At 46.9% G+C, this 22269-nt stretch overlaps 1 protein-coding gene and 1 pseudogene across 11 annotated transcripts in view; both read right to left on the bottom strand.

The window, feature by feature from the left end:
• Positions 1-3204: 3204 nt before the first annotated feature.
• LOC129625220 (ATP synthase subunit O, mitochondrial-like) lies at positions 3205-6355 on the bottom strand (annotated as a pseudogene).
• CBFA2T2 (CBFA2/RUNX1 partner transcriptional co-repressor 2) overlaps positions 6062-22269 on the bottom strand; it is a 148867-nt gene continuing 132659 nt past the window's right edge. For 4 of the 11 annotated variants that reach the window (XM_055544789.1, XM_055544779.1, XM_055544781.1 and 1 more), the window contains 3 exons: positions 19877-19945; positions 15725-15915; positions 7565-12390 (listed from right to left, as the gene is read on the bottom strand). In XM_055544789.1, the coding sequence (XP_055400764.1) occupies positions 12091-12390; positions 15725-15915; positions 19877-19945 (560 nt within the window). In that variant the 3' untranslated portion in view covers positions 7565-12090. Of the gene's footprint in view, positions 6480-6629; positions 6800-7564; positions 12391-13999; positions 14930-14992; positions 15916-19876; positions 19946-22269 lie in introns of those variants that run through there. The other 7 variants (XR_008701630.1, XM_055544786.1, XM_055544780.1 and 4 more) reach the window with 7 other exon arrangements.

Raw genomic sequence — 22269 nt, 5'->3', positions numbered from 1 at the left:
CCAGGCCAGGAACCAGCACAGGGGTCTCTGGGGGCCCCTGGCCAGCAGGCTACCACACTTCTGGACTCCTGGCAGTTCCTAGAAAGTGCTGCCAGCCCCTGAGTCACTCAGGTCTGGGTGGCTGGAGGAAGGTCAGGGTCTATCTTGTTAGAGAAGCCCATCTAGGAGGAAGTAATCTGGCTGTCTGCCCAGTTCTGATTCCTTCTGTTTCCTCCACGAAAACAGCACCAACAGCAAACCCTCAACACTAAAAACTTCCCATTGCCTTTGAACCAGGATGCTGAAATTCTTCAGCTCAGGCTGACATCTCAAGCGGGTGCCTGCTTCACCCTGTGATGGAGTTCTGAAGTTAACACCTTTTTTATTTAAAAACAAGAAAAAGATGGGTTGCATCCTTCCTCCCTGGCTGAACGTTTGGAGCGGGGAGGGTCGGGCGGGGGAGGGGAGGGTCAGTCCTGCAGGGTCTAAGGCCGCTTGGAAATGGTGATGTTGGGTTAGAGCTGTGAAAGATGAATGTGGGTCTCCAGACAGAGGTGAGGGATAGACAGGCAGGGAGAATGTTCCAGACAAAGGGAGCAGGAGGAGGAACAGTGGAGTGCAAGGGATAGGAGGTGGGCAGGGAGACCAGGTTAGCCGAGATGGAGGGGGGCAGGGAGACCAGGTTAGCAGGGATGGGAGTGGGGCAGGGAGACCAGGTTAGCAGGGATGGTGGGGGGGCAGGGAGACCAGGTTGGGGGGACTCCGAATGATCAGTCTCTCAGGGAATGGGGAGCTGGGCGTCACCAGACAGGGGAGTGCTGTGGGCAGGTGTGGAGCTGGACAGGAGGAGTCGGGAATTCCAGCTACAGGGAGAATGAAGTTCTGAGCTGGGGCTGTGGGGGCACGGAGGGCCCCAGGCCTTCTTGTGTGTCTACTGAACTCTCAAAAGGCCACATTCATTTCCATCCTGCCCTCCCTCTAGGCCCCCAGGTCTTGACCACCTTCATCTCTGGTTGGGATGACTGTGGCAGGTTTTCCACTGGGTTTCCCTTCTGCAGTTTGTTCCCCAGAAAGGAACAGACGGGTTGGGGGAGGTGTTTTCAGACACTGCCGTGGTGACCACACCCTTCTGGCTAAGACCTTTCAATGCTTTTAGCATCAAGATCAAGTCTGATATCTCGACTTGGCATTCAAGGCTCTTAGCAATCAACACCCACTCCCATTACATGCAGCCTCCTCTCCCTAACACACTCCAGCTGAGCCGGGCTGTCTGCAACCTCAGCCACTCCCCTCGACGCCTTTGCTCCCTCCCACTCCCCTACCTGTCCACTGCCTCCTTAGCCTTGGAGCAGCAGGTCAAAGCCATCAGGTCTGACCTGCTTTCCCACTCCTGGCCCTCAGTGCCCCACTCTCGTTGGCTCTTCAGCTCATTTCAACAACCACTCGGCCCCTGCTTTGGGGATGGTGAAATGTCCGAGGCTGGTGACAGCACCCGGGCGAAGAGCGGGCAGAGCAGTGAAGCTGGGAGATCCCAGCTCCTCCTGCCAGCTGCCACACCCACCCTTTCACCCACTCCCTGCACCTGCCTCCTCACCTTCCTCCCACCTGTGGTGAGTCACTTTCACACACCAAAACCTGGGGCCTGGCTCGGGGCCAGGCCAGGTGCTGGCGAGACAGCAGCAGTCTGGGTGGCTTCCACTCCCCTCCAGCTTTCAGAGAGAAACACGCGCACCAAGTCCCCTTAACACAGACTCGGATGGCTCACAACAAAAGGCCTTCAAGAAGGAATTCCCTGGCTGCCCAGTGGTTAGGACCCTGTGCTTCCACTGCAGCGGGCGTGGGTTCCATCCCTGGTTAAGGAACTAAGATTTCTTTGCATGCCTCGAGGCGTGGCCAAAAAATGTTATCCTTGAAAGGAATATGACTTGAGGAAGACATCAGCCTTCAAGAGGGATACTGGGACAAAGGTGAATCCTCAAGGATGTCACACATTGGCAGAGAGAGCAGGTTGTGATGGCAGCCAGCGTTCACGGGGCTTCCCGGGTGGCGGGCCTTGTGCTGGGTAGTGGTGGTGGTGTCACTAAGTTGTGTCTAACTTGTGACTCCATGGAGTGTAGCCTGGTGGACTCCTCTGTCCATGGAATTCTCCAGGCAAACATGCTGGAGTGGATTGCTATTTCCTTCTCCAAGGGATCTTCCCAACCCAGGAACAGAACCCAGGTCTCCTGCATTGCATTCTTTACTGACGAGCTTCGAGAGCTGGGGGTGACTCCCATTTGATCACATTTCACCTCACAACAGCCTGGTGGCGAAGGCACCATTAGCTTCCCCGATTTACACGGGAAGAACCAGAAGCTCAGCAAGCAAGTGCCTGCTGTGAGTTACACAGCTGGGTCTGCTCCCTGGCACGGAGAGCTGCTTGCTGTCAAACGTGAACATCGCTGAGCTGAGTGAAATCTCCCCCTTTCTCTGGTAACGGAAATCAGGCTGGGGCTGGAGGACAGTGGCAGCTTTGAGGAGTAAGCGAGGCCAAGCCCTGGGGCTGCAGGGCAGCAGAGGAGACGGCAAGATCCATGGAAGCATATCGTGCGAGGTGGAGGGGGGATCTGACGTGGGTTTTTCAGAGCTCAGCCCTTGGAAGGTGGGGGTGCCGAGTCCTGATCATTTCTGGAACTCTCTAGGCGGTGCCCAGAGAAAGTCAGCTGAATTCATGGGGCAGATAGGCAGCCTCAGAAAAGGCTTGTGCGAACGGGAAAAGGGAAGGGTGCAGGGATCCGCTCCCTGGAAAGGAAGCCGGCTTGTGGAGGGAGGTAGCCGATCTGACTCTAGCCACAAGGGGGCGCCTGGCACCAGGCAATGAAGCCGCTCCGGAGAAGGTGGGGGTGGTTTGTGGCTGGTTCCCCAACGGTCTTGGGAGGGAGGATGTGGAGGAGGAGATACATCCAACTCACTACCATGAAATTCCAGCATCAGGAACAAGCACAAACAGGATGGTTTAGATCAATGCATGTCTGCTCATTCTGAGACTGGATCATCTCAGGCCAGTTATTTTCCTTTATACTGAGTCAGTAGGGTTCTTGGCTGCATTCTTGGTAAAATTTGGAAGGGCTGTTTCCTTGAAACCTACCTTCCAAAAGGGGAACAACTTTTTTTTCCATCTCGTCTCTGTCAAGGACACGTACAGCAATGCTTCACTCATTTTGATTCATTTAATCTGCTGTTCAATAGTGCACAGAGTATTTATTTCAATGATTGTATTCCCCTATCTTCAAAGCCATGAAATTAAAAGACACTTACTCCTTGGAAGAAAAGTTATGACCAACCTAGATAGCATATTGAAAAGCAGAGACATTACTTTGCCAACAAAGGTCCATCTAGTCAAGGCTATGGTTTTTCCTGTGGTCATATATGGATGTGAGAGTTGGACTGTGAAGAAGGCTGAGCGCCGAAGAATTGATGCTTTTGAACTGTGGTGTTGGAGAAGACTCCTGAGAGTCCCTTGGACTGCAAGGAGATCTAACCGGTCCATTCTGAAGGAGATCAGCCCTGGGTTTTCTTTGGAAGGAATGATGCTAAAGCTGAAACTCCAGTATTTTGGCCACCTCAATGGAAGAGTTGACACATTGGAAAAGACTCTGATGCTGGGAGGGATTGGGGGCAGGAGAAGGGGATGACAGAGGATGAGATGGCTGGATGGCATTACTGACTTGATGGACGTGAGTCTGAGTGAACTCCAGGAATTGGTGATGGACAGGGAGGCCTGGTGTGCTGCAATTCATGGGGTTGCAAAGAGTCGGACACGACTGAGCGACTGAACTGAACTGATCTTCAAATCTACCTAGTCAGTCTCTTACTTTCTGCTATTTTTTTCCCAGCACGATCTTAAGGTTCCATAGTTATTTTATATCCTGTATCTGATAATAACAGTATCTGAAGTCCCAGATCCCAGGAGTCTAAATAAAAAATTTTTTTTTCTGTTCAGGAAGCACTTAATTGTTTCTCCAAGATTAAGAATTAAAAAAAAAAAAAAAAAGAAAGAATTTCCACTGACAGAAAATCTGCATTGCTTTGCTCAACTTCTACATGTTGATTTTTGCAGACATATTTCTTTCCAATCATTCCACCCATGATTGATGGATCAGTCTTAACTTCTAGTTTCAATACTTGGCCTTTACTTAGAAAGCTCTTCAGGACCTTTCCTTCTTTTTTTAAATTTAGGCTATTTTGGGTCTATGGTTTTTCCAGTAGACATGTATGGATGCGCGAGTTGGACTGTGAAGAAAGCTGAATGCCGAAGAATTGATGCTTTCCTTTGAACTGTGGTGTTGGAGAAGACTCTTGAGAGTCCCTTGGACTGCAAGGAGATCCAGCCAGTCCATTCTGAAGGAGATCAGTCCTGGGTGTTCTTTGGAAGGAGTAATGCTAAAGCTGAAACTCCAGTACTTTGGCCACCTCATGCGAAGAGTTGACTCATTGGAAAAGACTCTGATGCTGGGAAGGACTGGGGGCAGGAGGAGAAGGAGACGACAGGATGAGATGGCTGGATGGCATCACTGACTCGATGGACATGAGTTTGAGTGAACTCTGGGAGTTGGTGATGGACAGGGAGGCCTGGCGTGCTGCAGTTCATGGGGTCACAAAGAGTCGGACACGACTGAGCGACTGAACTGAACTGACGCTCGGTCTTCATTGCTGTGCATGGGCTTTCTCTGGCTGCAGCGAACAGGGGCTACTCTCTAGTGGTGTGCAGGCTTCTCACCGCGGCAGCTTCTCTTGTTGCAGAGGGTGGTGTGCAGGCTTCAGGGGTTGCAGCTCAGTAGTTGTGGTTCACATGCCTAGCTGCACCTAAGCGTGAGGAATCTTCCCGAACCAGGGATGGAACCCATGTCCCCTGAGTTGGCAGGTAGATTCCTAGACACTCGACCACTAGGGAAGTCCCTAGGCTAGGACAGGTTTTAATTCAGTAAGAGTAGCTTCATCTAAGGCGATGGCACCCCACTCCAGTACTCTTGCCTGGAAAATCCCATGGACAGAGGGGCCTTGTGGGCTGCAGTCTATGGGGTCGCTGAGGGTCGGATACACCTGAGCAACTTCACATTCACTTTTCACTTTCGTGCATTGGAGAAGGAAATGGCAACCCACTCCAGTGTTCTTGCCTGGAGAATCCCAGGGACGGGGGAGCCTGGTGGGCTGCCCTCTATGGGGTCGCACAGAGTCGGACACGACTGAAGCGACTCAGCAGCAGCAGCAGCAGCTTCATCTAAAGGAGTTGCAGTGGAAACTATACAAGGTCCTTCTCTGCAGTCGAGACTCATCATAGCAGCAATGGCTCCAGGGAGGGCTGTTCAAGCCTTTACTGCGAGCAAGCTGACCCAGCTGGTTGAGAGGGGAGAACACCTTTTTTGCTATAGCATCACTTAGGCTTTTTACCTTAATGTAATGCTTTACATAAGGATTCATAATAGAAGCAGCCTTTTCAGGTTCCTTCAAGATTTGTGACCATCTCAACAATTCTTTTGCTACTCACTCTCATTTATTGTTTAGATGCAGCAGAATAAAGAGCAGTGGCGCAGTGACCTTCGACACCATACATCTGAACAGGTGGCCTCACAAGCTTGATGAAGGGCCTCAGCACAGATGTCCTGGAGCATCGCCCCTGCCAGGAGAGTCCAGACACTGCTGGGGTGGCTGTTCTCTCCCGGGCACCTCTGGGTCAAACCCAAGTTGTGTGCGTGTGTGCTAAGTCACTTTAGTCATGTCCGACTCTTTGCAACCCCATGGGCTGTAGCCCACCAGGCTCCTCTGTCCATGGGATTCTCCAGGCAGGAAGTGGGTTGTCAGACCCTCCTCCAGGGGATCTTCCCGACCCAGGGGATCGAACCCACGTCTCCATCTCCTACATTGGCAGGTGGTTTCGTTACCACTAGCACCACCTGGGGTGAGCGCTAAATCAGTTTATTGTTTGTGCTGCTGTTGCTCGTAACGGCTCATTTGCTTGGATACGAACTTTAGTTCATGGACAACTTACACTTGGTTGATATGTAATAATATGATTGTAGTTTTAATATTTTTCTCTAGAGGATTTGCATTTTTGCTTCTGCCAGATCCCAGGAAATACCAACCTGGAATCATCTTAATTCTTCAGTCCAGGTATTCTTTGACCTCTGGAGTAAGGAGAATCTGACCTTAGCCCCAGGAGAGAGCAGACATTAGAGGCTCTGGTCAGTTTCCCCTGCTCGCCTTCTCACTGAGGCCAAAGCCAGCGCCCTGGCTTCACGGAGAGGTCCCGGTGGTTTTGTTTCATTTTGTACAGACTCAAAGCCGAGTGCCACAGTCCCTTAAACTTCTGACTTTTTGGAATTTCTTTTGCCCTCATGGAGCAGTTTTCCTCTACTGAATTACTACTGTGGTTTTAACTTAACAGTCACAGGCTTGAGATCCCCTGGGTGGTGGAGGGCAGTGCTGGGACGCTGATGAGAAAGACTGGCAGTTGGCACCATCTGCATGAAAGATCATACAGTTAGGCCCCCATCTTGCCTTCTAGGGCCAAGACGATCCTTTTCCCAACCCTGAGATCTAGTAACCAACTCCTCCCTTTGCATTTCGGGGGCCCGTGAAGCTGATGGCACCAACAAGCCTCTAGGGCTACTTACTTTCCAGAAATGGTTATCTGGGTGACAGGAGTGAGGCTGGGGCCAGTCGGGCCCATGGGAAATGGTCTCTGGCCAGGAAACCGGACAGCCCAAGACCTCACATGCACAGGTGTGCCTGCAGCAACCTTCATGGCTCAGCTGGTCAGGCCACCTCAGAGCCATGGGACCTGTTGGAGGCACAGCAAGCTGGTGAGCTTTCAGGGGAAGCAGTCTGGACACAGAGTCAAACACCCAAGAAATGTCCAGTTCCAGAAATCCCACTGGAAAATTACCCCAAAGAAGGAAATCATGCTTAGGAAGATGTTCACTTTAGTACGTGAGGGAAAACCTGAAAGCAACCCAACTGCCCAACAGGAGGTGAGGAGTTAAGGAAAACCATGGCCTTGAGGGAATTCTCTGGCAGTCTAGGGGTTAGGACTCCATGCTCACAGATGAGCACCGGGGTTCAGTCCCAGGTAGAACTCAGATCCTCCGTGAGCCGCATGGTGTGGCCAAATCAGACAAACAAAAACACGACCTTGATTAGATCATACAACTAGTAAGCAAATAAACATGAAGGCAACAGTGAACTTATTTATGATTTAACATCAGTGTAAAAAGGAATATTCCCAAATCCAGGTATGTTAAAAAATGTTTAAGGAAATAAGTTATTGGAAAAGAAAAAGGACCTACAGAGCCACTACCCTATTCTTCCAACTTTCTGTGGTTATTTTCCTCATTAAAAGATCACTTAATGGTGAAGAGCTAACACGGAGCTGGCAGCGTCTGTATGCTGCTCTTGGCACTTGGCTTCCCACGGTTCCAGCAGCCGGAACCACCTCCTAGCAGATCGAGGAACAAGGCAGAGGGGGTTAGAAGCCTGCCGGCAGGATGTCTTACACAAGTCCACGCACCACCTTCCCTCCTAGTCCCATTCCAGCTTGAGTCAGAAAAGGAATATAGCCTTTTTATTGACTACTTGAAGTAGAACAAACTAAATACATATTTAACAGTTTTGGTTCATTTATACAGTACATTAAATAAGTTATGCACAGAGTTAAGTAACAAAAGTTCCTATCAGAGTAAAATGACAAAGCACAGAAAAAAAATCAACTCTACTGCATCCTGTGGGTGGTTTCACATTCATCATCCCCCTTAAAAAAACCACGCTTGGAAGCTCAGTTTTGGATTTATTTACATTATTGGCTTTCTCTGTGGATGGAGCTTTTGTAGCCTCATCAGGAACTTGGAAAGCTGTGAAAGTGGACTGAAGGCCTCTGAGCCAAACAGCACTTTCAGCCATCCGCCTAATGCTTATTGCCGCTTCTCTCTGCCAACTCCAACGCAGGCCCGGGGCTGTCCCTGCCAGCCGCCAGCCGCACATGCCCTATTTGGTATAAGCATCAATGAGTGTACACTGGGCAGCTGTGGGTCTGACCAGATGGGGTAGCAGGGGAAGCGCCATCTCTGGGGCTATGGAGGCAAAGGGGGGAGGCCAAGGCCGCCCTCAGGCCTCAACCTTCTCCTGGCTCATGATGGAAAAGGTTGCCTGCACCATCATCTTTGGAATTGAGCATGTCAATGCACGTGGGCAAAGAGGCAGGGAGTCAACATTTTGGTTTCACAAGAACTACAGACACGCAGTTGGAAAGGGCCCTATTCAACAGCTCGCCCAGTAACCCCCCACCCCACCCCAGGACGGAGTCCCAACAGCTGGCTGCTTGGCCCATGCTGGAACAGTCCATTTCTCTCTGGTTTTTCTTACATTTGGTTTTTCTTACTGCTACCACCCAGTTCTCTGTAAATTGTTCAAGGAAAAAAAAAAAAAAATCTAAGAAATCTGGCTTGGTCTATTGTCCCGGGAGCCTGGAAATCAGTTCTGAAGAAAGCCTTGAAGATGAGTTCTATTTTAAATGATTTACTCAATCCATAATCTCATCTACAGTTTCCAGGACAAACAGCCATGTGGTCATTATTCATGCTTTCATCCTGAAGAACTCATGACCACACAATTTTAATTGTGTTGTTGGAACTTCAAGCCCACTTGCTGAGATCTTTTCTGGAACTGCCCACAAGGTCTGCCCTTTGCAAGCAGGTGACAGACAGCACTGGGGATCCATCTGACTTTGGGACAAGGCTGTACAAAGTGAAGTGTAGATTTTCTGTCTAGAAGCTGAAGATGCTCATGTTGACACCAAGAAGTGAGGAGCTCCAGGTGGAGCCACTGGTCCAGATGTGCAAAAGTCATCTACACGGCAGAGGGCCCGCAGCAGCCAGCGCCAGGCATGGACCTTTGCCAGGGTGATGGGTCTTGTTTCCACTGAGACACACACAGGACTCAGCACTGTCCAAGAGAAGGTGCCTTTGCTCTGTGACCTCAGGGTGTCGTGACTGAGCCCCATCCTGAGAGCTGCAAGGACGCCCCCAGGTGAAGCTCTCACATTCAGGAGGAGGGCTGCTCACTTCCGAGCAGGTGGAATGAACCTGAGTCTGTTTTCACCACTGGGTGGAGCAGGCAGTGGGGGCCCAGAGGATGATTGAAGCTCTGAGGATCCGGCCCTAAAGCTTCCCTCAGAACATTTAAAACAGCTCCCATGCCGGCTACTTCCGGTCTTCTCTGGCTCCTGCAGCCATTCCTCACTGGGCAGAGGAGAATGATGTGCCACTGCTTGTCACACTTGCCTTTGATCCCTAGGATAACACGAAGAGCCCAGGACCACTCGGGCAAGACCTTCAGGACCACCACTATGTCTTGTCTTTGTCCCCTTAAACTATAAAGGTTGGTCCTCTAAGCAGTCTGATTACATTAAGATACTTTAAGTCTAACTAGGTGAAAGGGGGAGCCTGAATTTGCACCATCAATGTGGTTATCAGCAGACACGGAAAACCAAGTGGGGAACCTGGACTCAGCCCTGGCCCTCCAGTCCCCTCACCCCATTCCAAGACAGTATCCCTTCTCCTCCCAACTCCAACCAGAGCTGAGACTTTCAGAAGAGAGGGAGCTGGAGAAAGGGATTCTTTACATATAAATAGGAAGTTCTGGACAGATGCCCTAGCAACCGACGTGTGAAACTGACCAAAATGAATACAGCACCAGGCCTGAGATCTGAACCGCAATGTGGAACACTGCGGAAATCTTTAGCTTGGTCTCTGGGTGGCACGTGAGCAAAGCAGTTTAGAATAGCATTACAGAAATTCTGAAAATTAAGCTGTCATTGGATCCACAGTCCACAAAAGTCAGCTAGGACCTACCTGCACACTAAACCTAAACCTTAGCTGTAGAGACTGACATCGAGTCTGACAAACAGTATTCGGTTGGCTTTGGCTCTTTATTCCAACCCGAAAAAACCTGAGCTACCCTGGCTCAGCCACTGAAGACTTACAGGACACACCTAGGTGTTCATCTAACTTGCTGACGAAAAAGGGAGCTGAGGTCAGACCCAGTGGACACCGTGAGACACCCTCTTGCTGCCACCAGATTTATAGGCTCAGTGACCGCCTCTCATGGGACATCTCTTCTCAGGGAAATGCAGGCAACTCCTGTCTGAGGTTCTGATTTCATCTGTTAGGCAGGATATCTCGACTGCTGTAACTAAAGGAAAGCTGAACAATAAAGCAACTATTCTGTTATGCTTTCTCTGGGTATACCTTACTTTACACAGCAGAAGTCTGGGTATTTTAATGGTGCCTCATACTGAGTTTAAGACAGAAAATCCTTGAGTAAGGTAAATTAGGGACTTACTGTTTTTATTTATTTATTTACTTGGCTGCTCTGGGTCTTAGTTGTAGCTTGTGGGATCTAGTTCCCTGACCAGGGATTGAACCCTGGCTCTCTGCATTGGGAGCACAGAAGCATAGCCACTAGACCACTAGGGAGGTCCTGGGACTTAGTGTTTAAAGTAAGATATACCTATACGCAAGGATAATGATACCTATGCTGATACCTTACTGGGAGCCTTCAATTCACTCTGGTCAATGTGCAGAAAATGGCCGTCTAAAGTTGAGCTTTCAAGGGTCGGCAGGAGCAGGGCCAACCAACTCACTCCTTGGTGCAAGTGGGTGCTAGAGGCTTGGAGTTGGACAGGGGGAGGGTCAGGGTCCTTGGGCTCCCAATAAAACTTGAATGGCAAGGAAGAACGTGTGTGGCAATTCCTAACATTTTAAAGGGAGTACAGGTGATGTCATGTTTGGAGAATCAGGTAAGCAGCTGGAAAAACTCCCTGAAGACAGGAAGAAAAATTGGTCAGGCTCTCACAAATGGTTGTCACATTTCAGGAAACTTTTCTTAGCTCAAAGAGGGTAGGTATGAACAAAATTAGAGAAGGGAAACAGGATTGTATGCCCAATAATAAACTGACATAGGACACATAATGACAAAGTCTGAAGAATTCTTTCAGGTCCAAAAGGGTCGCTCAGAAGTGACCAGGCCTTGACTGGTGAGGCAAGTCATAGCCACACCACATCACATCCTATGGGTCAACTATGGCTTCAGAGGTGCCAGACAGAGACCATGGGAAGAAGATCCACCCAGTGATCTGGACATGCGTGGTCTGAGAATAAAAGGACACGGAACAAGACGACTGTGCAAAGAGCCAAGTGGTGACAAAAGTTTCTGCATTTCCAACAGATGATCCATTCAGTAATGCGATGGCACTGGTTTGGCCAACATGCTCAGAGAGAACAGACGATCCATAATCGAGTCTCATTCTCCCTCAGACCAATCCATGCGCTGAAAACTATTTTCTGCATAAGCAAAATCAAAAAAGAGAGAAAAAAAATGGGTCCCAAACTAAAATAGCCAGCCAGGCTGGACAATCTTGTCCAACATGATCTGTGATGCTTGGTGGAAGTTTTATTTTTTATTATGGGTGCTTTTACTGAAATGGTGACTTCTTCCTGTGGTTTCTGAAAATCTTACGTCTGAACGGCAGGGCCGACGAGGGTGTCCTGAGTGCTGCTTTCTGCCTGCCCAAGTCCCCAGGGACTAATCAGTGGCACCTGCCGAGGGTGGAAATGGGCTCAGGGAACTGTTCAGGGGCAAGAGGAGCCACTCCCTGTGGGAGACAGCCCTCCTTCCCAGCTTGCTATCAGTCTCTAGGCCTCGGTTGCGGGAGGACGTTGGAGCAGCAGACGGTGAAGGGGTGAGCTGCTTCCAGCCTGACTGGGCACACCTGACAGTCGGCTTGCTCACAAGGCAGGGAGGAGCTGGCGGTCTACATGGAAAAGTGGCTGGCCGTGCCAGCTTTAGCTGGGAGAAGAACAAGCTTGGAAGCTATGGAGGAGTCAGGTCCAGCCAGCGGCCATGCACACACAGGTGGGAAATGGACAAGTGTGTGGACAGGCTGGGGCTTCAAGTCTGCCTGCCTCCACTTCTCTTCTGGATGATGACCCAACAGCGACTGGCACTGCTTCACATAGCCAGCCTTCCATGTGGAATTCTGTCGTGCTCTGAGGTTGCTGGGGGAAGTGAGTCTGGGGCTCAGAGTCCGTTGGTGTCGATGGCTGTCACAGAGGCTGGTGTGGAGGAGCGTGAGGTGGTTGCCGAGGTCTTGTCCAGGGCTGGACTGGGGACGCTGCAGTCGGCGGACCGGGCTGAGGAGCCCCTCCCTCCAGGAAGCAGGGGCCGGCTTTGGCTGTGGGGACTCTGGCCGTGCAGGTTCTGGCCACAGAGGCGGTGGTGCCGCTCCCAATCCTTATGCTGGCAGAAAGAGCCGCAGTATCGTGCGATGTTGCAGCCACTGCAGGTTTCACTGGCTTTGCGGCCACAGTTCCAGCAGTTCTGCAAGACACAGGCATCGGTCAGCTGCTGGGATCCTGGGGGGCACACTTGTCATCACGTGCCAGCTCCTCTGCAGAAGAGGCGGCGGGGCCGTGTGGGGAGGGTGTGGGCTCTGGGGCTGCACACACCTGCGCCTGTACTGCCTGCCCTGCCGCTGCTGTCTGTTTACTTCTTCTGTGTTACAGGAAGACCGCCTGCCCTGGGCTGCGGGGACAGCGACATGAGGGGATGTGACGACATGTGCACACAGCACTGTAGGGCAGGAGCAAGTCCTGCTGAAGGCAACAACTCCTTGTTTTGACTCATATTTTAATCCTCAATGACCAAACCAAACCAGGCTCCCACATCATAGCTAGCTATTCCAAGACAAATGTGCTTAGACAGTTTTCCTTCTTACCCTTTGCAATGCAGAAATGATCTTGACTGTGCTCACTGACAACACCTGAAATCTTTAAAAAAAAAAAGTCACCTGCGTGGGTACTAGGCTGGGTGACCATGTGTGTGGGAAGCTGTGCTACTCGATGTGCCCATTTTCCGTTCAGTGATACATCCCATCAGAGGTGGGCTGGGGATCACGGGACTACTTCCGGTCTGTTTACAGGAGCCCCTGTAATACCTCAGAACCTAAGGTCCCAAGGTCTATGTCAGGGAGTTTCTTCCTATTTTTTGCTCCCACACCTGCCCCTGGGTACTCTCCTCCCTGACACACGAGTGTTTTACACCTAAGGTCTCCACGACCCACTTATGGATTTGATCAGCCAGCTGCACCCTCCCCTGCAGGCTCTGCAGAATGGCAGAAGCCAATTATGAGGCCTGGCCTGATGATCAAGGAAGAAAGATGCTGTCTCTTCCTCAAGTGTAAAAACAACTAACAAACAACAACAATAACAAACAACTGATAAGAGCAAAAAAGGACCTTGAGGTCCCCCACCTCTTGCTCTGTATAGATAGATGGGACACTGAGGGCCAGTGGGCAGGACTTGTCTGAGCTTGTAAAATGATCACGTGGCTATGCAAAGCCTGGAACCTGGGCCTCCTGGCTCTACTATTCTCAAGGGACACACTTAGTTTCAAAGAGCAACAGAAAGGACTGCAGATCCCTTCCAACACTAGAGGCTTCTCAGGAAATACACTCCAGGGACTTTCCCAACCTTGCTAACACCAACACTGGAGAACCACAATCAGGGACAGAAGTCATTCTTAGGATCTTCACAGATTCTCAAGCAAGCTGTATTCCAGAAAATTTCACACTCTGGTAGGCTGACTCCAGACAGTGCTTTGGTCGAACAGTATTGCTTGTGGGGAATGTCCTTCATGGAGCTGCCGTGGAAACATAGGCCTCTACTTCCTCTGTCCAAGTCTGCAAGAACATCTCAAACTGGGCCAGAGGATTAAAGCAACGGTGCTTTCACCTTGACCACCATTGAGAAGCCAGGGTGAAAAGGATAATTTGCATTCCCTGTCTCTGTGGCTTTGCCCTGACTTTACCAAAAGGCTTTGCCAAGAAACATGATGAAAGGTTTACTGTGGTCATCACCCTTCAAATCAGCATTCCTCAAAGATGGAGCAAAGCACATGGCCAAAAAGGCCTTGTAATTTATGGGGGAAGGTTATAAATCTTCTGAGTTACTGGCCAGGGAAGTCAGAGATGGTATTCCAGAATATCCTTTGACAAGCAGGGGCCATCAGTCTATGTCAGTTACTACTCCACGTGTAGCCTGGGGAACACCTGTATCAGAATGACCCAGAGCCCATCCCAAAGTTTCCTGACCTTATTTCAAACCTGGCTCAAAGGAGAAATGATTCTTATCTTACACTCAGCTGCTAGCCCATCACGTTTGCCAGGAAATCTAGGCTGGGGACAGAAGGGGACCTGTACCTGAGGTGTCATTCCAAGGGAGATGCTTGGGTCTGGCCTCAGGGGAGGCAGCTGCTCTGCAAGAGTGGGAGCTGCCACACCTATGGCGTTAACAACGTAAGAAAGTCCTTCCTGTCTGAACAGTGCACTGCAGTTTAAAAACACTTCCACAACTGTGATCTAATTGTATCTTCCTTAGGAACGCTGCTAGTGTGAGGGGAACTGGGACGAGTGCTCAGGGCTCCTGGGCTCCTTCTGCCCTACCGAACTACCTCTCACAGGAGAACGAGAAACTCCAGGGGTTACCTCTAGAGATCAAGCAGAACTTTCTGAGTGAACTGGAGGAAACCAGCCCTCTTGGTCCAACACAAACTCACTCAGAGCATACGCCCTGCTATCCTGCCTTGTTTTGGAAGGAAAGTTTGCGGGGATGGATGCCAATGTGTGCCTCACCTGCAAGTCACTTTGTGCCCTGAATATAGATATTGATATGGGTGGCTATAATGAACCCAATACACAACAGAAACAAACAGGAGAGGAGAAGGGAAAGGGGAGAGTCAGAGGAACTACTCTCTTCCAGTTCAGCTGGAAAGGCTGCAACAGGACCTGCCCACATCCTTTCTCAACGGCCACGTGATAGGCAGGCATGTTCATCTTCACATCATCATGCTTAACACTGTTCTTTGAAAAAGATTTAAGGAGGATGAGACAATAAAATTTCTGTCGTTTAAAAAACAAACCACCACCAACAAAAAAGCTCAGTTCTTTATAACCTTAGGAATATCCCAGAGAGTACATGGGGTTTAAAACCTACTTATAGAAACAGGCTTGTTTCAGGACTTAAAAGTTTGCCTTAAACCTGAAAAGTAACTGAAATCAAAGTTACAGAAAAATTTCATTACATTTGAAGGGCTGTTAGGATGTTTCTGTCATGTGCCTTTTCTTTTAATTATTTTTTTCCTCATAGTGGTACAAAGCACTACCATGTCCCAGGGCAGTCAAGCAGGCCTTCCGGATCTATCCCCTCAATCCATGAAATAACTAGCTTCTTTGTAAACAGACTGGATACTGCAGGACCTGCACTGCCTTTCTCTGGCTTCAGTGATGTGGGATTAGGTCAGTTAAATTTCCGAAATCACAGTTTCTTCACTGGTAAAGCCGGATTCCAACAACACCCACATCCCACTGTGAGGATCACAGAGACCACACGCGCTGAGCTCTGTGTGTGGCACCACTCAGGCAGCGGTGGTCACTGTTGTCAGGTAGTTCCCCAAACTTGAGAGAGACTTCTCGTAACTTAAACCCATATAATGAGCCAATATGTAAGAATATAATAATTGAGAAACAAACCTCTCTGGAACTGAATAAAAATTATAATTCTCTAGTTCAAGAGAGGCCTGTTGGCTCTTACTGCCCAGCACCTGAGAGGAAAGCAGTGGGCTTGGTCCCCTCAGCCCCAGCCCCCAGCACTCTGACCTCTGTTGACTCTTCCTGCTCATTTATGACGAGAAAGGCGTCCTCTGCAGCCTGCCGCTTGACGTCCGCTATTGTCTGCTCCATTCGAGCTCTCTCGGTTGCAATCACTTCAAAGGCTTTTTGCTCTGCCTCAGCAACAGCTTTCTGTACTTCTGACATGGCCTGAATTTTCACCTTATTCACAGCTTCTTCTGGAAGAAAGTGACAGTAAAATCAACTGGCCGAGAAATCTCTCCCCTCCTACTCCACATCATTTCAAAGAAAGGACAGAGGTGAAACATGATTTTTCTTCTAAAAATACTTATGACGATAGCATTCACTTTTATTTTTATCTTCACTTGTCTATTCATGCGATCATTTGTTGGGTCTGCAGACCCAATCACTTGTCGGCACTGTGCAAGGTGCTGAGGAGACCTTGGCAACTAAGATGTAACATATTTTCACAACCGTGATCAAGTGTAAGTGTGGCTGAGGGGATATGATACTTGTCATTATCAGGGACAAGAATTCCAAGGGGAAAGGTGGTCAGGTCTGTAAGTGGCAGAGGAGGATCAGGAAAATGTGTCATGGTTGAGATGGTTGGTGGAAAGGAATCTTCTAGTCTTGCATTTCACGCTAAGGAATTTGGCCCTTCTTCTAAAGAAAATGTGAAACCCTAAAGGGGTCTACACAGAATGAAAAGAGTGAGGGCAGAGACACCAACTGAGAAGCTGGTCAATAATCTGGCTGATAAATAGAGATTCTGAATGTAGGTGGGAGCAAGTAACACAGAGGAGGGGGTGAGATAGAATGAGGCTGGTGCACCTAAGGGTCTGGAGGTGAAGGATGGAAGTGCTGTGCATTGAAACAGATAATGAGCAAAATGCTGGTGTGGAGGTAAGCAAGAGGCTGAGGTGCATCCAGGTACAAATCACCAGGAGACAGTTAGGTACAGAAGACTGAACTCGGTGGAGAAATGTTGCCTGAAGATATAGTTCTGGGAAGGTTGCTAGGTGCTCTGGGCTACAAAAACCCCAGTTGCCATTACCCCAGCTGGATCCTCATCAGTTCTTCCCATCAAACCCTGCTTAGTTTACACAGGATGTATACTCCAGGGGACATATGGTATGCACCTGAGCCTCAGTCCTGGGTCCCAGCGTGAATGACCTTCCTTCTGAGTCCACAAGACTGGACAACCGTGAAGCCTAAGGAAACTCCCTTACTGCTTGGTTCTTGCACATGGCCGAGGCTCAAAGGGGGTTCACACAGTGTTCTAGGCTGCCAACCTAGAACTTTCCATCATATTGCTCCAGCCAAGAAAAGTTTTCACCCCAAATGTCAAGGGTGATGCTGATAACTATTTTCATTTCCCATAATTCTACTTTATGTCTTGGTAATAAAATATACACCTCCCCACTGCCAACTGCAAAGATTTTTCTGAAGTGCTATGTAGTTTTCCAAATTAGTTTTTTTTATTTGTTTGTTTTTGATTTTATTTTATTTTTAAACTTTACATAATTGTATTAGTTTTGCCAAATATCCAAATTAGTTTTAATGGTAAGATAATATTCCATGGTGCCACACTATAAATTCAAATAATCATTCATTGACAGGTGGGCATTTCCTAGGTTGCCCTTCCCTTGCTCCAGTTCAGTTCAGTCACTCAGCTGTGTCCGACTCTGTGACCCCATGGACTGTAGCACGCCAGGCTTCCCTGTCCATCACCAACTCCTGGAGCCTACTCAAACTCATGTCCATCGCGTCAGTGATGCCATCCAACCACCTTATCCTCTGTGGTCTCCTTCTCTTCTTGCCTTCAATCTTTCCCAACATCAGGGTCTTTTTCAGTGAGTCAGTTCTTTGCATCAGGTGGCCAAAGTATTGGAGTTTCAGCTTCAGCATCAGTCCTTTCAATGAATATTCAGGACTGATTTCCTTTAGGATGGACTGGTTGGATCTCCTTGCAGTCCAAGGGACTCTCAAGAGTCTTCTCCAACACCACAGTTCAGAAGCATCAATTCTTCGGCACTTAGCTTTCTTTATAGTCCAACTCTCATATCCGTATGTGACTACTGGAAAAACCATAGCTTTGAATAGACGGACTGTTGTCGGAAAAGTAATGTCTCTGCTTTTTAATATGCTGTCTAGGTTGGTCACAGCTTTTCTTCCAAGGAGCAAGCGTTTTTTAATTTCATGGCTGTAGTCACCATCTGCAGTGATTTTGGAGCCCAAAAAGTCTCTCACTGTTTCCATTGTTTCCCCATCTATTTGCATTGAAGTGATGGGATGAGATGCCCTGATCTTTGTTTTCTGAATGTTGAGTTTTAAGCCAACTTTTTCACTCTCCTCTTTCACTTTCATGAAGTTCTCCTTCACTTTCATCAAGTTCTCCTTCGCTTTCTGCCATAAGGGTGGTGTCATCTGCATATCTGAGGTTATTGATACTTCTCCCAGCAATCTTGATTCCAGCTTGTGCTTCCTTTAGCCCAGCATTTCACATGATGTACTCTGCCTGTAAGTTAAATAAGCAGGGTGACCATAAACAGCCTTGACGTACTTCTTTTCCTATTTGGAACCAGTCTGCTGTTCCATATCCAGATCTAACCGTTGCTTCTTGACCTGCATATGGATTTCACAGGAGGCAGGTCAGGTGGTCTGGTATTCCCATCTCTTGAAGAATTTTCCACAGTTTGTTGTGATCCACACAGTCAAAGGCTTTGGTGTAGCCCTTTTTTATATCACTGCTTCTTTAACAATTTGTGTCTAAATCTGGATCATTCCTTACAACCATGGATTGTAGGGAGTCATTCCAAATCGTTACTGTTATTTAAAAACTTATTTATTTATCTCTGGTTGCACTCGGTCTTCGCTGCTGTGCACGGGCTTTCTCCAGTTGTGGTGGGTGGGCTTTTTGACTGTAGTGACTTCTCTTGCTGTGGAGCATGGGCTCAGGGGTGTGTGGGCTCAGTAGTTGCCATCTGCGGACTTAGCTGCCCCCACCGCATGTGGAACCTTCCTAGACCAGGGATCAAACACATGTCTCTTGGATTGGTAGGCCACTTCTCAACCGCTAAACCACTAAGTCAGTCTCCTTTTTACGATCATTTTTAAATTTGTTTTAATTCTTTTGGCTGTGCCATGAGGCATGTGCAATCTTAGTTCCCCAACCAGGGATCAAAGCTGTTCTCCCTGCACTGGAAGCTCTGAGTCTTAACCACTGGACCACCAGGAAAGTCCCTGGATCATTTCCTTCTAAAAGGAAAGAGTCAAAAGCATGCAAGTGAGAAATGATTTCAAAATACCCTTGTGTTCACAGGTGGTAATACTCAATAATTCATTAAGTATTATTATTCATTAATTTTTAATCATTAATCCATTACGAATTATTTAGTGAAATTAACAGGGTCCTCTAAAATTTTGTCAATAATTAGGTGTTAAAGACTTTGGGGGCTAATTGGTCAGGGTTGCATTATCTTGTACTTTCTTGACTGTCAGTGAAATAAACATTTTGCAATAGAGTTATCTGTATTTCTCATAACGTGATGTGTCTGTCCATTTGTTTATATTATGGTCTTAAAATTAAGTGGGTATTAATCTTTTTGTAGAAATAAATTTTTTCTTAGGGAGAAACCCCAAAACTATTAATTCCACTGAGAAAGGGAGGCAAGAAGGAAAAAAAGACTAGTATTTGGATAAGGTAATAGGAGGTTAGCATAATCCCCGTCTTTCCACAACAAGCAGTTCCTACCCTCCCTTATTCTTGCAGAAAATGACACCTAGCAAGAACAGTCTTGATGAAGCTAGAGACAGTGAAGGTGAAAGGAAGAGCAGACTGAACCAAATGTGGGAGTGTGAGAATACAGTGATGAGGACAGGCAGAAATCAATTAAGCTATATTTCCAGAAATGGGGCATATAAATAGGGAAGAGTCGGTTACTTAATGCCTCCCAGTAGAAGCGGTGAAAAGGACTTGGATGGACTGTACAGAATCACTACAAATTCTCAACCAGCAAGGAACACAACAGGCAGTCCAGAAGTGGGGATACCTAAAGGGGGAGAAGCAGGGGCCTAGAGCTTTTTGCAGAGGGAGTTATGAGAAAATCACCTTTTCACAAATATGTACTCTACACTCAAATCAGTGAGTACATGTGACCCCTAAACAGACAGACATACCAGTCTTTTTCCAAAACTCCACAGGTACATATCCTGTTCCCGGCCTACTGTTGAATTCCCGCTGAGAATCTACAGAGAGAGAGAGAAACAGCATAGCGCAGAACTGTCTATAATTGGCATGTTTTACTTTTGTGGAAAACTCTCATTTACCACTTAGAAAGATTCAAACATACACTCATTTACTGGAAAAAATATTGTAACAAGAAATAAAATCAGGTTATAATAGTACACTTAAATTTTAAATGCTCACTTGCTAATCATTGGAGAAAAGCAAATTAAAACCATGAGATGTCACCTCACACCTATCAGAATGGCTATCATCAAAAAGACTACAAATAACAAATGTTGGTGAAGGTGTGAGGAAAAAGGGAATCCTTGTACACTGTTGGGGGGAATGTAAATTGGTACAGACGTTATAGGAAACAGTATGGCAGTTCCTCAAAAACCTAAAAACTGCCATATGATCCAGCTACTCCATGCCTGGGTACATATCTGAAGAAAAGGAATACAGTAATTCAAAAAGATATAAACACCCCAACGTTCATAGCAGCGTTATTTACAATAGCCAAGATATGGAAGCAACCTAAGTGCCCATCAACATATGAATGGATAAATATGTGGTATCTTCATGGTATTTCCAGAAGTCAAAATTTTCAGCTCATTTACTAAGAAAACTAGAGTTTCAGAAGCTATTAATCAAAGGTCAGACAGAGAATGCAAGTATTTGGATCAGAAGTGCGGGACAGAAAGAACTGTGGTTCTGTAAGAGGATGCTCTAGTTCTTAGGAGAAACAGAACAAAGCACTTGAGAAAGCCAACGTGGCCAACGTGAACAAATGGTGAACTGAGGCACAGGGCACATGCCTGGCCACTGTGCTGTTGCTCTCTTAGTACTTCTACGTGTTTAAAAAACTTCAAAACAAAAAATTGAGAAACAAATTATCTTTAAGCACAGGCATACAAAATTTCTTAGGAACACTAATTTGCTAATAAGTGGAGGAGGTAAAAAGTGGGATAGGGAAGATTTCCACATTCTTTATGTTTCTGTACTGCTTGACATTTTTGCAACGCAGTTCATTCTTTTAAATTCCATTAAAAAAAAAAAATGATATACCCAAGAAAATGAAGGGGATCTAATATTACCAGATATTAAAACACATTCTGAAGCTATAATAATTAAGTTTGATATTACACTGGGAAGCTATCCTAATTGCTAAGCATGTATGCTGGTTCTGGAATAAACTTAATAAGCTGTAGGACTACGTATGCCAAGTTTCTAACTAATTTAAGCCTCAGTTTTGCCATCTGTAGATGAATCTAATGGCAGTTCCTATTATCTCCATGGGCAGGCTTGAAAACACATATAAAAGGCTTATTAGCACTGGCAGGAACACAGTAAGAGTCCATGCAACTATTATTACCAAAAGTGATAACTAACATAGTCAGAAAGACTGTAATACTTAAGAGTATAATATTTAAGTATTAACAAAATTAGCATATGATAGTTATTTCATTTTAACAGGTAAAGGATGGGTATCAATTGATGGTAGGAAAATTTAAACTATTTGGAGAATTTAAAGTTGGATAGCTAATATGCAAACACATAAAAGTTGAATATAGATGAAATTTATTGTGCCCTGGGAAGGGATCAAGTTCAAGGAAAAACTATAAATAAAATGTTAGATTTGACCCCATATTAACTATCTCATCCATTAAACAAAACAAGATCAAGTGAACAAAACACCTGTATCCATAACTCATTAATTTACAGCTAAGGGTATCCTGAAGGAAAAATTCCCACCTATAAAGATTTTATATATCACTTACCATAAAACAAAAAATAAGTAAAAAACCTTTAGTTCAACAATAAGAATGGCTTAAAAAAATAATAGTATATTTACATGGTGGAATACTGTAGTAGTCTTTAAAATGTTGTTTATAAAATCTTCAATATGAGAAACATGTTTAATACGCAGTTATGTTTTCAAAGAAATCAACAGAAAGTTGTAATACAGAATTCTCAGATACATTCCAAAGCTCTTCAGTGTGGGATGATGAACTAGTAAATCCTTTATATGTTTCTGTATTTTCTACAATGAGCCATACAGTTTGACTGTTAAAAAACAAAAAACAAAACAACTTCATGATGTTGCTCCAAACAAAAAGAAATGGTTCTCTACTGTGGGAGACCAGGTCCCATCTCAGACAAATTAAATCAGAACCTCTGGAGCTGGGGCCATGGCATCGGGAGTTTTCCAAAGGTCCTTAGATGGGTTCTGAGGGGCATCCAGGATAAATGACTGAAGAGAAGTGCCTGGCCTAGAACCCACTGTTCACAGTTAAGGTCTCCCAAACCACATTAGGAGCATCACCTCTCTGTAGGTCATATATGT

Source organism: Bubalus kerabau, chromosome 13 (assembly GCF_029407905.1).
Source record: "Bubalus kerabau isolate K-KA32 ecotype Philippines breed swamp buffalo chromosome 13, PCC_UOA_SB_1v2, whole genome shotgun sequence".
NCBI lineage: Eukaryota > Metazoa > Chordata > Mammalia > Artiodactyla > Bovidae > Bubalus > Bubalus kerabau.
Note: the sequence above shows the minus strand (reverse complement) of the source record. Positions and strands in the feature narration are given on the sequence as shown.